Source organism: Psittacula echo (assembly GCF_963264785.1).
Source record: "Psittacula echo genome assembly, chromosome: 2".
In the NCBI taxonomy this organism is placed as follows: domain Eukaryota; kingdom Metazoa; phylum Chordata; class Aves; order Psittaciformes; family Psittacidae; genus Psittacula; species Psittacula echo.
In genome coordinates, this window is record NC_137737.1 from 127,249,854 (window position 1) to 127,263,678 (window position 13,825).

Genomic DNA, 13,825 nt, shown 5'->3' on the forward strand with positions numbered 1-13,825 from the left:
AGCTGCTAAATGAATGAAAGAAGCAAAGCACGAGGGGGACGGGGGAGGGAGGGGAGGAAGGAAAATGTTTCTCAAATTGTGAATTAAATGCTCAGAAAGGCTGAAGAGTTGCTGTGTATAAATGGGTCAGAGTTCTGTTTAACGGGGCTTGAAAGGCTCAGTCTTTAAAACTTGAATGCTGACTACCTTGCTTCTGCTGTAACTGTACTGCTGTTCCTTGTAATTAAAACTATGCATTTAAGCTCAATTTACCTACTAAAAAATGTTATCGCTCACTGCCATCTAGTGTTAATGGTACAGATTGCCAGGAATTTAAAATTACTTTTCTGCCATTAAAAGAAAAAAAAGAGTCTACTTTTTCAAGCTTGGCCTTATCCCAAGAACATGGACATTCTTGTTTCCATTGACAGAGGGAGCTGCAGATGCACAGTAGCTCAGAAGTCTACCCAATTTATTCACAGGAATGTGAGGTTAGAGGCTACAGTGCAATTTCAGTGACTACAGTTACCTTCAATTTTATTTTCTTGATTCTTACTGTCCTTACTGGTTCTCTCCCTGACTCACTGTGTCACACTAGGCTTAGCACTGAAGCTGAACCTACAGCTTCTCCTCCTGCAGCATGCGGGGCAGACACAGCGTGCTTTGCAGCACACATTCCCTATCCCCTCATTGTCAAGAGAAAACTGGAGACACCATTATGCTCCACTGTCTGTGGAAAGCACTTCTTTCCACCTGGGTGTGTGAAAGTGGTGGTACACACCAGACCTCAACAGCAGATGTGGTCCAGAGGCAGACTTCAGGATGAGGCCTCTAGGGCACCCAGGAGCGTATCTGTGGGCACAGTCATGCAGCGGTGCATTATGTCCATGCCCCCAATTTGCCATTTGAATGGAGTAGCCAATTGCTTATTTTCTGCCTCAAACTTACTTAACTGATCTATTACAGTCACACTTAAATGCAAAATGCCTGTGCAGATTCTGGGAGACAAACCCAGAACAGGACTCCAGTTTTAACAGCAAACATCTTCTATTACAAGTGGTGTGGATTTATGCCACAGGATTCACAGGTATCAATGAATCTGGCTAGTGAAGAGAAACAAACTCCAAACGCTCTATCACTTGATATTAATCAACTGCTCACCTTAGTAACTGTAATTGAATAGGCAAAACCAGCAACAACCTCCCCCTTTCTCTATTTTACAAGACAAGGATTTAGCCTCAAAACTGGGATACAACACTTGGGTTAGAAAGCTTTTTTCTTACTGAGCAGCACTGCCACCCATGGCAGTTTTAAGGCACAAGTCTCACTAATACACAGTGCATCTTCCTGTGTTTTCTGAATATTGGACAAGTTCTGTTCAATGTGAATAGTCTTCTCATGGCTACCTTTTAAATAAATAGGAATCATAATTGTTCTTTACATGAAGAATTAACATATATTAAGTTCTTAGAAAGAATGTCTGAATTCAAAAGCAGACCACAGATTGTCACAACCACATATAGTCATAACCAGTTTATTAGCACTGGGTTTGAAACAATTATACTCAGGTACTTAAACACAGCTTAATTCATGTTTATTTGACATATTACTGTATATTACATAATGCACTGAATATCCAGTAAATAAATAATAAAACCAAAGTGCAGATTAAAGTAGCAAGGTCAGTTTTAGGTTATCAAGAACACCAAAATCACATTAGCAGTATAAGGGCAGCAAGTTATAAATGTCTAATATTTAATGTCATTGCTGCTGTATGCATGCTAGTATAAATGATCCCTCTGAGAACTTTGTATAGTTATCTACAGAAGACTGTCCTTCTCTTCCATTACAATTCCATGATCTTTTTATTTCTTACCTTTCAGGCCTGATCCTGCAGTCCTTACTCAGCAAATCTTCCAAGGAAATCTGTCAAGTTAGTTTCTTACTTGTTACTTACTTTTCTCTTTAAGCTATGTAAAGCCCATTGGCTTTCCCAAAACATCTGAATAGTAAATTATTAGAATTTAAATTTCTAAAAATTCGGAAATTCTAAAAATACAGAAAATACTGTAATTAAGTACAGACCTAAGAGTATTAGGACCAAATCCAGAAACAGATCTAGGCAGAAGCCTTGGGAACTGTCAGGACAGCAAGGTTGGCATCTGGTGAGTTAGGCACTTTCCTGATTAGCCAGCCACTTTTAGGATCACAGTTTTGGATGTAGACATCTTAAGTCCCCTTAAATACTGTTTTGAGCACCTGCATCCTTTGTTTTGGATCTGGCCTTTTTTATATTTGAATACATGATGCATCACGTTAACATTATGCACAGACAATAAGAGAAAAAAAGTGACCCTAAAGTAAACCAGAATGATAATACAACATGATATTACAGCCATGTCTAAAAGAAGCTATTGTTCTTTTCTGTGCTTGGGTTGGGCACATTTGTTTTAACAGCTTTTAACACTGTATCCCATTTACTATTCTTGTGTTCTAACTGCCTTTTCCTAAACTTGTGCTGAAACAAATCATTGCTGTCTTCATCCTCAGCCTCTGACACTATCTCCATTTTTTGGATAATTAATTTAATGAGGTCATGCTGCTTTTCCAACAGTGTTGATATATCTTTGAGCCTAAAAAAAAAAAAAAGAAAAAGAAAATAGAAAATAATATGCATACAGCTTACAACAGGCTTTGTCATTTGGTTCCAAAAGACATCTAAATCATTAAAATTACTGATTCAAAAGACTTGCTAAATTCCATGGTTTGCCTACATCTGTAGTGTGTATTTTCACTCCCCTTCAATTCTCGTTGAGTACTTAATCCCAAAAAAACTTAATCAGAATCTATGCAGCAAGAAAAAGATTTAATAGATTAAAAGAAAAAAAAGGGGGGGGGGGGTTGTGAATAAAAGGAGAGAGAAAAAGAACAGGCGAGAATGAGACAGAGTGAGAAAGAATAGATTTCCCCAGTTTTTCTGAAGTGATTCTTAACGGATATATTGGTAAGATGAATAAGAAAAATAAGTACAGAGAATTCCTTCCCCAGCTTTTTGAAACAGATGATCTGTTCAAAGATGAACCAGGACACCAATCCATTTTTGGGGAAACAATCTGAGGCAGATTTACCATGGGACCAGTGGAAAGATTGTGTGTATTTGCAAACCAATTGGAATTACATCAATTGTGAGTTTAAAATAACCCTTGAAAACCTCCATACACAAACTTTTAATTCTGAAATGAAAATGCATTTTCCACATTACTTCAGTTTACTTTAATGAACAAACAAGCCTGTCATCTTTCTCTGCCATGGGATAAAAATATTTCTCTACCACACAAGTATTTTGAAGGTAAATACATTGCAGAATACAAAATACTAAGTTACCATAGTGAGAAAGCTTACTTAAGGACACCAGATACACTGAATTTTACTTTTTAGGTACAGTATGGATCTTTAGAACACTTTTAAAAATAGCACTATATTTGTAATCTTGTTTATTTTTACAGCAGGAAAATAACACAATAAATACCTGTATTTCTGCTTCAGAACTTCCAGTTCTAATGTTGTATCAGTGTTCTGTGCATCTGTGGTAGAGTCCTCACACCCAAAGCAATACTGGAACACACTCTAAACAAAACATGGAACCAAAGTGAAATCAGACAATATAGTCTGACAATAAATTAAAAATCCCAAATAAGTGAACAGTAACAGTCTCCACACAGTGTTAAAGTCGAAAAGAGTTTCAGTTATGAAGTTATTTTTCATATATTAAACATTTGTTTTACAAAATTGGTTTAATCAGAAAATTCGTCTACCAACAACAGCTGAAATCTAAAGCAAACAAACAAAAGAAGAAATGCCAAAAGGAAGTAACTCTGTTTTCTGTCTGAATAACTTCAGTAGCTTGTCTTGCTTAATAAAGTCACAGATCATGGAGAATTCAAACACTAATTATATCTGAATAAGTTAGGATGCACTAAAACTGATTTATCATTTTCACTGACAATAGTTAAGACCTTATCATGATGATGTCAGTTAATGATTGAGACTTATTAAGGTGATGTTCCCAGCAATCTGTGTACAAAGTTAAGTCAATTTTACCACATTTTAGTAAGAATTCTTTACTCTAAAATTCACCATCTTACCATAAATCCACAGTATCTTGGTCTGTTCGGATATACAGTAATTGATTCCTGGTCCACCCGACTTAAGAACCAAAATGGTAGCTTCTTCTCTAAGTTGGTGTGAAGATTAACCTAAATGTATTTTTGCATTTAAAATAAGATATGTTCTCTTAAGATAAAGACATATTATCATATGAAAATAACCATCATGTCATTATATTCAAATCACTATTATTAGATGTCAAGTCTCAGAGTATCTATGTTGCTGTATAATATTGCAACAGTCCAGCTCAGACACTAAAATCCTCTAGTCTTAGCAGTATTGATTATCTTAACAGGATTAATTATTATACATAGATGTGCACTCTTTAAACTGGTTTCAAAACTGAGCAAACTTCTGTGCAATGGCTCAAATAGCTCCTTAGTACACTGTGGGTCACAGTATAGAATTACAGGGCAGAAACAGTCAAGACAAAATGCCTATTATAGCCACAGGTTTTAAGACCAAATCATAATGGAAGAGTAGTCTTTCTCTCTTTAATTGTACTACATCCTTTTACTAGATTAGGACAGAGTCAGTATAGATTAAGATGCCAGTGGAATGTCTGCGAGAAAAGTCTTCCCTTGGGTAGAAACAGGTATGTTACACATGAGTGCTTGTTCAGGAGATGCTACCAAATTGGTACAGAAATATGGATCATATGCATCTAGAAGAACAGGATGTATAGTATAAGCCTATTGCAGACAATCATAATTCTGTCAAACATACAGAACATTAATAGTAATGATTTCATAGTTCTATCTGAAATTGCAAGACAACATCCTACCTGAGCACTCTGATGGCAAAGCAATTTAAATCAATTAATTAAATAAGTGGTGTTCTAACAGTGATATCTACTTCTCATAGTGCTTCTGTGGTATGCTACTTACCTGCATTGCAATCCTTTTGAGTGCAGCATATTTCTGTACTTCAGCTATGTCCCCAACAGCCAAACCAATCTAAAAATGCCAAGAAAGATGTAATTATCTATTTTTATTGTAGTCTGTGATTTCAATTATATTTCTTATTCATATTTAAATCCAAAATGACTCTGAAGTTAAATTTATTTTATTTCACTTGAATTTGGAAACACACCCCTTATGTGCATATTTAGGAAATCCATATCAAGAAATGTAGAAAGCTTTTTAACGCCAACTATCCATCTTCTTGTAAGGCACTAAAGAGCTACTTTAAAGATTTGTCTAGAATAACATTTCTTTTTTTGATTCTTCACTATTGCTGTTACATAAAAAATTTGTTCACCTCTTCATTGGAAAGAATCGTGGCAGCAATTTTAAGCAAAATTATATTTTTTATTTTTATTATTATATTTTTTATATATTATATATTTTTATATATTATATATATATTATATATTATATATTTATATATATATATAATATAATTATATAATATAATATATATAATATATATAATATATAATAATATATTATAATAATATATAATAATATAATAATATATATTATATATATATAATAATATATATAATAATATATATAATATATATATAATATATAATATAATTATATATAATTATATAATATAATAATATATAAAATATATAATATATATATAATATACATATAATATATAATATATATAATATATATAATAATATATATATTATTATATAAATATATATTTATATATAAATATATAAATATAATATATAATATAATATATATATAATATATAATAATATATATATATTATATATATATTATATATTTTATATATTATTATATTATATAATTTTATTATTATATTTTTTTATTTTTAAATTTTAAGCAAAATAAATTTAAGCAAAAAACTTAAAAAATGGAATTGTTTTATTTTTATTGCTCAGCTCATATAAAAACTTGATTTCCTAAAAAAAAAAAATAATAATTGATGCTGAATGGAACATGGCTGAAAATGTATCACATATTTTCCCCTTTCATCTCCATTTCCAGGTTTTCTGATTCTTTTTGTCCAGGTCAAGCTTATTAGTTAGCTTTAATACTACTGTTGACTATTGCTTTGTGTTCAGTAAAGATCTGGAGTTTGGCTTCTTAATTAAAAAAATATTGTTAGCTCTAGGTTATAATTCAGCAAGAGATTGAACAAAAATCATTGTTCCCTAATTTTCTTTATCAAGACCTCATAATAATATATTGCCACTCCAATTCAAATTCCATCATGGTTACTACCTAAAGACACGCAACATAACCCTGCAACAGTTAACTGTGCGAAAATAGAACAGTAAACTGGAGGGAAAAGGAGTCCAGGGAAAGGCAACTTTCTAACATGTTACTGAAAATATCAATTTGTTACATAGTAAATGAACGTCACGAATCAGCACTAAAGTAATTCCATATGCTAAAACTGTGTATAAACCTGTGCTTAACCACTTCTACATATTAATAAATAGTTTACTTACTAGCAAGTTCATAAGAAGGATTGGAATAAGCAAGGTAAATATAATGAGAACCGTGTAACTCAGGAAAGGATATGGCAATTCACTGCTTAGTAATGGATCAAGGAATGCATCATGGTAATTAATGTCTCCCAGCATCATTGCAAATGTTTTCATTACAGAAAGCAGAGGTGTGCTATATGTTTGCTGCAAAAAGAAATACCAAAATCAAGAAAAAACACGGACTGATGAAATCTGTAAATAACCTCTTGAGATTCTTTAGTAAAAATAAATATTTATAATAATAAAAAATTAATTATGCCATTTAACTAACCTGTGAGCCCAAAAGGACAAAGAAACTTAGTCCAAAGGCCAATATCAGGAAAAAGAAAACAACAGCAATCCGTATCAATGTCCTCAAAATTTCCCAGAACATCACAACATAGATGCCATAGTTTTCAAATCTAGATGATAAGTAAACAGAAAAGATACAGAATCATAGAATAGTTTAGGTTGGAAAAGACCTTTAATATCATTGAGTCCAACCATTAATCTGGCATTCCAGGTAGTTTAGTCCACCACTAAACTATTAAATACTGAAGGTAGAATCCCTTACAGTTACTTAAGGCAATAAGAAATGTCATTTTTCATGTGTGAAAAGAGACATTTTGCCTCTCTGAGACATTTTGAGATGGTACAAATGTCTTGTACTTTCACGTCCAAAACAATGCAAGTGGTCTTATTTACAGCAAGCCTAAACCACATAATCTTATATTTTAATGCACAAGAGCAGTAGTTCTTCAAGATCTTATTTTTCGTGGGCAACATGTTCTCTCTCTATAGCCACAGACAGTACAATATTCTACAACTGTTGCACTTGGAATACTAATAGTAGAAAATTACCCCTTTTTTTTGCTGCTTTTTGAAGCAAATTAGCAACCAGAACAAAGGACAATTGGCATCATGACCTATCTACCAGTCACATGCCTGACATAAAAAGATTTTTCTTTTTATGGCACTACAAAGTATGGAAAACAAGCAAACAAAAAGAAAAACATTTCTCAGGAAGAAAGGTGGAGCAGTATAAATTTAAGACATCAGTGTTTCCAACAACAGCCTGTCATCTGGCAAACTCTCCCGCTCTTGGCTTACACAAAAACTATATCTCAGAACATGAATTGTCATAAAGCAGATTAAGTTACTTTTTCCCCCAAACCTGAACTTGGGAATTTATGTCCTCTGCTAGATTGAGGGACCAGATGACTGGTTTTGCTACAACGGTAGCCACTGAGAAAATCCCCCCACAGGATTTTCCCCCGAAATATTATGTGGAAGGCTGAAAAGATCAATCAGGAAGTAAAGCAAACCTAATATTGTCCTATTTATCAGGTACTTATTAGGCAAAAGCCATTGAAGTCAATAGAGCTACAGGTTGCTTTGAGAAGAGATGGCCAGAATGAGTTAGAAAAATGATGCATACTATTCTTAATAATTCTTTACTGTGAGGGTGGTGAGGCACTGGAATGGGTTGCCCAGGGAGGTTGTGAGTGCTCCATTGCTGCTCCTTGGCAGTGTTCAAGGCCAGGTTGGATGAGGCCTTGAGTGGCATGGTTTAGTGTGGGGTGTCCCTGCCCATGGCAGGGGGGTTGGAGCTAGATGATCTTAAGGTCCTTTCCAACCCTAACTATTCTATGATTCTATGATTCTACTGCTATACAAATGAAGAATATGCAGGCCAGGGAAGCATCTCATCTAGCACAAGAAGGGATGTTGGTCAATCATGAATTTACTTTTTACTATTTAGGTTCAACCTCCATTTTGGATACAGCACACAGCAGGGAGGACATGCCCATTCATTAGTCATCTAAGGTCAGCCATGTGTAGGACAAGGTTTGCCAGCCGAGGCAGTATCATAAAGATTCTCACTCTGACATTAACTCTGTTTACAAAACTTGTACTTAAACATTCCAACTACAGCAAAATGATCCTGAAATTAATCAGCAAATGACATGTTTGTCTGCCAGACCTCATGGAGGTGATTAGTATATATACACTAAGAATCAGAAGAGCATATATGCACTGTTGTCACATACTGTCATCCTTATTTTCTGAACAGCTCCAAATCAGCACTTTATGGCTGATCAGTCACACCTCATCCTTGTGCAAGGCAGTTATGCTCCGGAACAGAGACGTTTAATTTTAATTTATTAGTCTTAAGCACCACACACAATTTTTCTCTTCACCTAGCTCTCCTGCGGTCTATAACTCTTGGATACTATTGTGCCAGTGACAGCGTTAAGATCATTAGCAATAAATAGACCTTGTGTCAACTAAAGAAATAATTTCCTCCTTTGTAATTCTTTTAATGGACAATATGGTGTAGAAAATTAGGGTGTGCCATTTAATCCGTGAAATGATAAAGGAATTTACCTTCTTCCAGGTATTATAAAAACAGACTTCCTTTGGCCTCTTGTAATTCACATCTTTTTTTTTTTTTTTTTTTTTTTTTAAGTGAAAGTCCTTACAGAATAATGAAATATATTTTTAAAAAGACATATGTGGTGGCTTCGTTTAACATTAAAACAAGTCTTCTTGTTTCTTCAGTTCCCAAAATACATGCTATTATTCTCTTTATGTAAAGCACTGCAAACTACTTTACAGTGTCTTAGATTAAAAAATTCCTAACCTGGAAACTTGTAGAGGTTGAAAAATACCCGTAAAATATACGGCTATCACACTCAATCATTCATGGTTTAAGGTACGCAAAATATCTGAAAATATTTAAAGTATTTTATTGTAAAGTGTTAATAACTTTTACCGTTGAAGGTAAAGCAAGAAGTTCATCCAAGACAAATATACAGCAATTGCTCCACATTCCCACTGCAAATGAGCTGGTGTATTAATAAATAAAGAAGACACAAAAATTATGCTTGTCGTATAAATTGTCCAGTCCAGTAGATTGGAGTAATCCAACAAATATTTCAATTTCTAGGATTTAAGACAGAGAGACAGATACATATTTACAAGTCATGCATCATTAAACAACTGAACTCACTACACTATTCAAATCCTCTTCTCCTTTTAAATCTTTTATAAATTGGTATTTCCCTTTGTAAAGGGGAAAAAAAGATTTATTTCAATATCACACAAACTGCTATGCAAACACACTGTCTGATTAATGTTATTTCTGTATGCATTTACCTGCTGAATCAGCTGAAATATTTCTTTGCAGATTCCCAGTAAACTCATAATTAAAACTAAACACATACACACCCTTGTGAAGTATGAGTTCTGAAACAAAAATCAGAGAACAAAACAAATTAGAAATTATTAAATTAATGCTTTTTTCAGCTCTACCTACTACGTAAACATTACATTTGTTAGGTTACTTCATATAAACTTATTACTATCTAAAGTCTGTTTTACTAATACCTATTGTGAAATCCATGTTATGTATATTGCATTTAAATAATTCAAACCAAGTATGAAATTTTGAGCATTTCCATGATAAATAGTTTCTACACACTCCATGCCAATTGCTAGGTCATTAGGATATTGTCTCCTTCAGTGCATGACATTTTATATACACTGCTGTGCATGACATTTCAAATACACTACTGTTCCTCTAGTCTCTCAGCCAGCACCTTCACAGATACTGTTCAGTGCACCACTTTTCTACCAGCTGGCATCATTACTCATTGAAAGACAGGACACCCACTTCCAACTATTCTTCTTTCATTCAGTCTTGGATGATTTGAGGACCTGGGTCTGTCTGCGTTATCCCTCTGTATTCTGTAGGCAGCTGCTGTCATTCTCCCGTCATCCACCAGAAAGATGAGTTAGTGGAGATGAATTCTTCCAATTCTACTAGTTCTGGCTTGTAAATCTTTGAGAATTCCACATGTACTGGGATGAGTATGTGATATTTTTCATGTATCAGGGTATCCTTGTGAATCTTCTATATCCTTTGAGTTTATTTGATTTCATATTTCTACTAGCATATCCTTTTTGAGTTCTTATTTCAGGTCTATGTCTTTTATCTCCCAAAAGAACTGCATTTAGTAATAAAAATCATGATTTTGAAATTAATCATTTGAAGAGTTTGCCACACAAGACCTTGTCTCCATTAAGACCAGCATGTTACCATTTCAGGGCTAATGACACAGGTGTCTCTTGTCAGAATATATACTTCATGCCATGGAGACAGAGCTCTGACTCTCCTGTGCTTCACATGAACACAGGAGTGTAATGCTATGTATGAGTTTTACTCACAGGTTCAATAAATAGCAGAACTTGCAGTTCATTCTCTGGAAGTCTAGTAAAATGTTCAGCTTTGGGACAATACAGTCTTCTTAAAAAAGAGAATACTGCTTAGTTTAACTGCAGGAAGGAAACTCTTATGAAAAAAGGACATCCACTAGTCATGCCAATGCATTTCTTTTCTAAAACCCCATTCTCCTATAGTGGTGGAACTGACAAGTCTAACTTCTTTGGTTCACTATGCTGTCCCAGTTATTCCAGTTCCAGCTTCTGAAAAAAAGTTTGAGCTTTGTTTCTTAGCAGCCCCAAAGTATACATGGAGGGCAGTTTTATCCTGAGACAGGGTTCATCCTTGCTTGCTTTCCTTAAGACCCCAACTAAAGCATCATTTCTGTCCTATGCATATCACAACAACATTGTTCACTACTGTTGTACACGAGGTACCTATATACAGACTGGCATAAATTGTTCTGTCTTAGCATCATACTTTATGAGCTTAGTGAAGAAAAATACTGGGTCTTCAAGGGAAAGTAATACATAATATGGGCAAAGAAAGATATATTTGAATACTCAAAAGCACTTTATTAATGACTGCTCTTTCTGGGTCAAATTTTAAATGTGCAATATTCAGTTATTTGGGTTGAAAATTAAATGGACATAAGAAACTAAAGAATCCACTAGATTCCATCTTTTCAAAATTAAGTACATGTTAATCCTTTTTCTTCCACATTACAGAAAGATTCACATTAGGGAAGACATTGAAGTAACCATGTGCCAGATGAAAAATTTTCAGAAAAGACTAAAAATAAGAAATAAGAACTGAAATAAGAACCTACAGAAGTTGCCACTTACAAAGATATACTTCAGGTCTATTCCTTATAGTTACTAAATTGTATTCTAGAAATTATTTAAATAATCATATTGCAACAAAAATTCTAACCATATTGTAGCTACCAAGAAAACTCAGTACCTCATATTCTAACGGCCTTGCTTCATAGATATCTGTTCCATTCAAAGGTCTTCCTGGCTGTATGTGAGTGACCAGAAGAGTCAGTGGGATGAGACCAAGAGAATATATGCCTAAATTCATTAGATGTGCTCGAAACCCATAGGCCATCCTTGAAAGTGAGAACGTTAAAGTTACAACACTTTATAAGTTTAGAAGAGCATGCATTCAAATGTAACAGCCAACAATGTTTTCAAGATGAAGAAATAAACATTTCTCAAAATGTCCTTTTGTGATGAATGTGTTTATTGAGCTTTATGTGGACAGAAGTGTATTGGCCTTCCTGAAATCCTGTTCCTTTCTTTTTAAGTCATCAATCCTCCTATATATTTTTGTAATAAAATGGAAACACCAATAGTGGTTATCTTTGCTGTAAAAATGAAAGAATTATTACTAAATGTTAAGCTACATTTATATTATAGTCATCAGCATATTCTAATTATGCTCATGAGAGGTTATACAGAAAAGATATTAATTTCAGTTAATGCTATAGATATGTACATCTTAGTAAACAATTTCCAGGCACAATAACCTTCATCCTTACATGCAATATGATATTTATGTAAAATACACCTACCATTTCATAAGCAAATATTCTTTACACACGGGATGACTGAGCAGTTCCATGCGATTGTGACGTACCATGGCCTACAAAACAAGAATGCAGAAGGATCAAGTTTATCTCATCTAGCTAGCTAAGTAACAGTCCTTACAAAACTGGGTAAGCCACCTTCTTTCCTTGAATATCAGCCTAATGAAAATTAAAATGTCTGTAAGATACTGCAAAGTTCATTTGTTTATGCACACTGGCCCCAAGCTGTTACTATTTTGCCTTCTCTGTTTGCTGAAGCATCCAGCTTCTTTCCTGCTGTTCTGTTAGTTTATTTAGAGCTTCAAAAAGTTGTACAGATTATTGCCAAATATAACTCTGAGATTACCAAGCTTTTCTAGTTACATTTAATGAGAAAATATCTATTTATTATTAGTACCAAGTCTAATTGCTAACAGGAAGCCCAAAAAGTAATCAAATTAAGCCAGAAATTCTGTTCTGTAAACATTTTCTGACAAAGAATGAGAGGACAGACTGACTGTTTGTTTTAGGCACAGGAAGTATTTTGCAATTAGCATGTGAAAAAACAAGTTTTGTCAATTTTTTCAATGCCTTACATTCCACTACACGTTCACTACAATGACTGGAGTATGGTTTTCTTTGATGTATTATTACCTGCATGTACAGCATGTTCTCTTGAAACATTTACAGTTGTTTAAATAAACTAAGAATTTTATCTAAACCTAAAAGAAATGTTATTTTTAACTTAGACTGTAAGAACTTCTGCCCATATTTCATTCCAATATACTTCAAACATACAGAGTTATGAGCTTTAAAGAAGAAATATTATCATGAAAAATTCAAATCTCTTGATTTTATCTAGAGAAGAAAGCATGGAATTATGTCAGAGTAAAATATAGAACTTACGTTTAAAGTGGTAAGTGGTTCATAGAAAATGTCTTCATCATCTTTTAGTTTCTTGTTAAGTGTCAAGGGACACTGAAGATATCGGAAGTTATATTCAATCTGAATAATAAACACACACCAGCATTTAAATGAAACTGATATCTAAGACTGAGCTAATGTGTTTAATTTTAGACAGGTTATCCTTTAGAAACAAAAAAGTCATACTGAGTCAAAGTAATTAGAACATCGATGTATACTGATTGCTAGTTAGCTTGCCAGTGAGCACGTGGCATCAAGATATACATCTATGATTGTAAGATGATTAAACACCCATTTTGAATTGTAAAATAAAAAGTTCTTCTTAAATTATTAGTTTAAAAAGGTCATTCTCATACCTGCAATTTGTTTTACTGTTGACTTTGTAGAAAAGCTTATATTTAAAAGTTATATGACTTTGATAACACAATATAAAGAATATGTAGAGTAGTAGAAAATTTGCATGTTTTCTGTTACTAATGTAGACACAATTCAATGTAATCATTGA

At 33.5% G+C, this 13,825-nt stretch overlaps 1 protein-coding gene across 1 annotated transcript in view; it reads right to left on the bottom strand.

Annotated features, from left to right (window-relative positions):
- Window positions 1-2,233: 2,233 nt before the first annotated feature.
- TRPA1 (transient receptor potential cation channel subfamily A member 1) overlaps window positions 2,234-13,825 on the bottom strand; it is a gene marked incomplete at its 5' end in the record, with an annotated part of 34,135 nt that continues 22,543 nt past the window's right edge. The window contains 11 exons of the mRNA XM_080611452.1: window positions 2,234-2,612; window positions 3,509-3,606; window positions 4,125-4,235; window positions 5,034-5,102; window positions 6,584-6,766; window positions 6,894-7,023; window positions 9,378-9,547; window positions 9,761-9,850; window positions 11,790-11,937; window positions 12,403-12,473; window positions 13,303-13,401. Coding sequence (XP_080467578.1) covers window positions 2,381-2,612; window positions 3,509-3,606; window positions 4,125-4,235; window positions 5,034-5,102; window positions 6,584-6,766; window positions 6,894-7,023; window positions 9,378-9,547; window positions 9,761-9,850; window positions 11,790-11,937; window positions 12,403-12,473; window positions 13,303-13,401 — 1,401 coding nt within the window. The 3' untranslated portion in view covers window positions 2,234-2,380. The remainder of the gene's footprint in view (window positions 2,613-3,508; window positions 3,607-4,124; window positions 4,236-5,033; window positions 5,103-6,583; window positions 6,767-6,893; window positions 7,024-9,377; window positions 9,548-9,760; window positions 9,851-11,789; window positions 11,938-12,402; window positions 12,474-13,302; window positions 13,402-13,825) is intronic.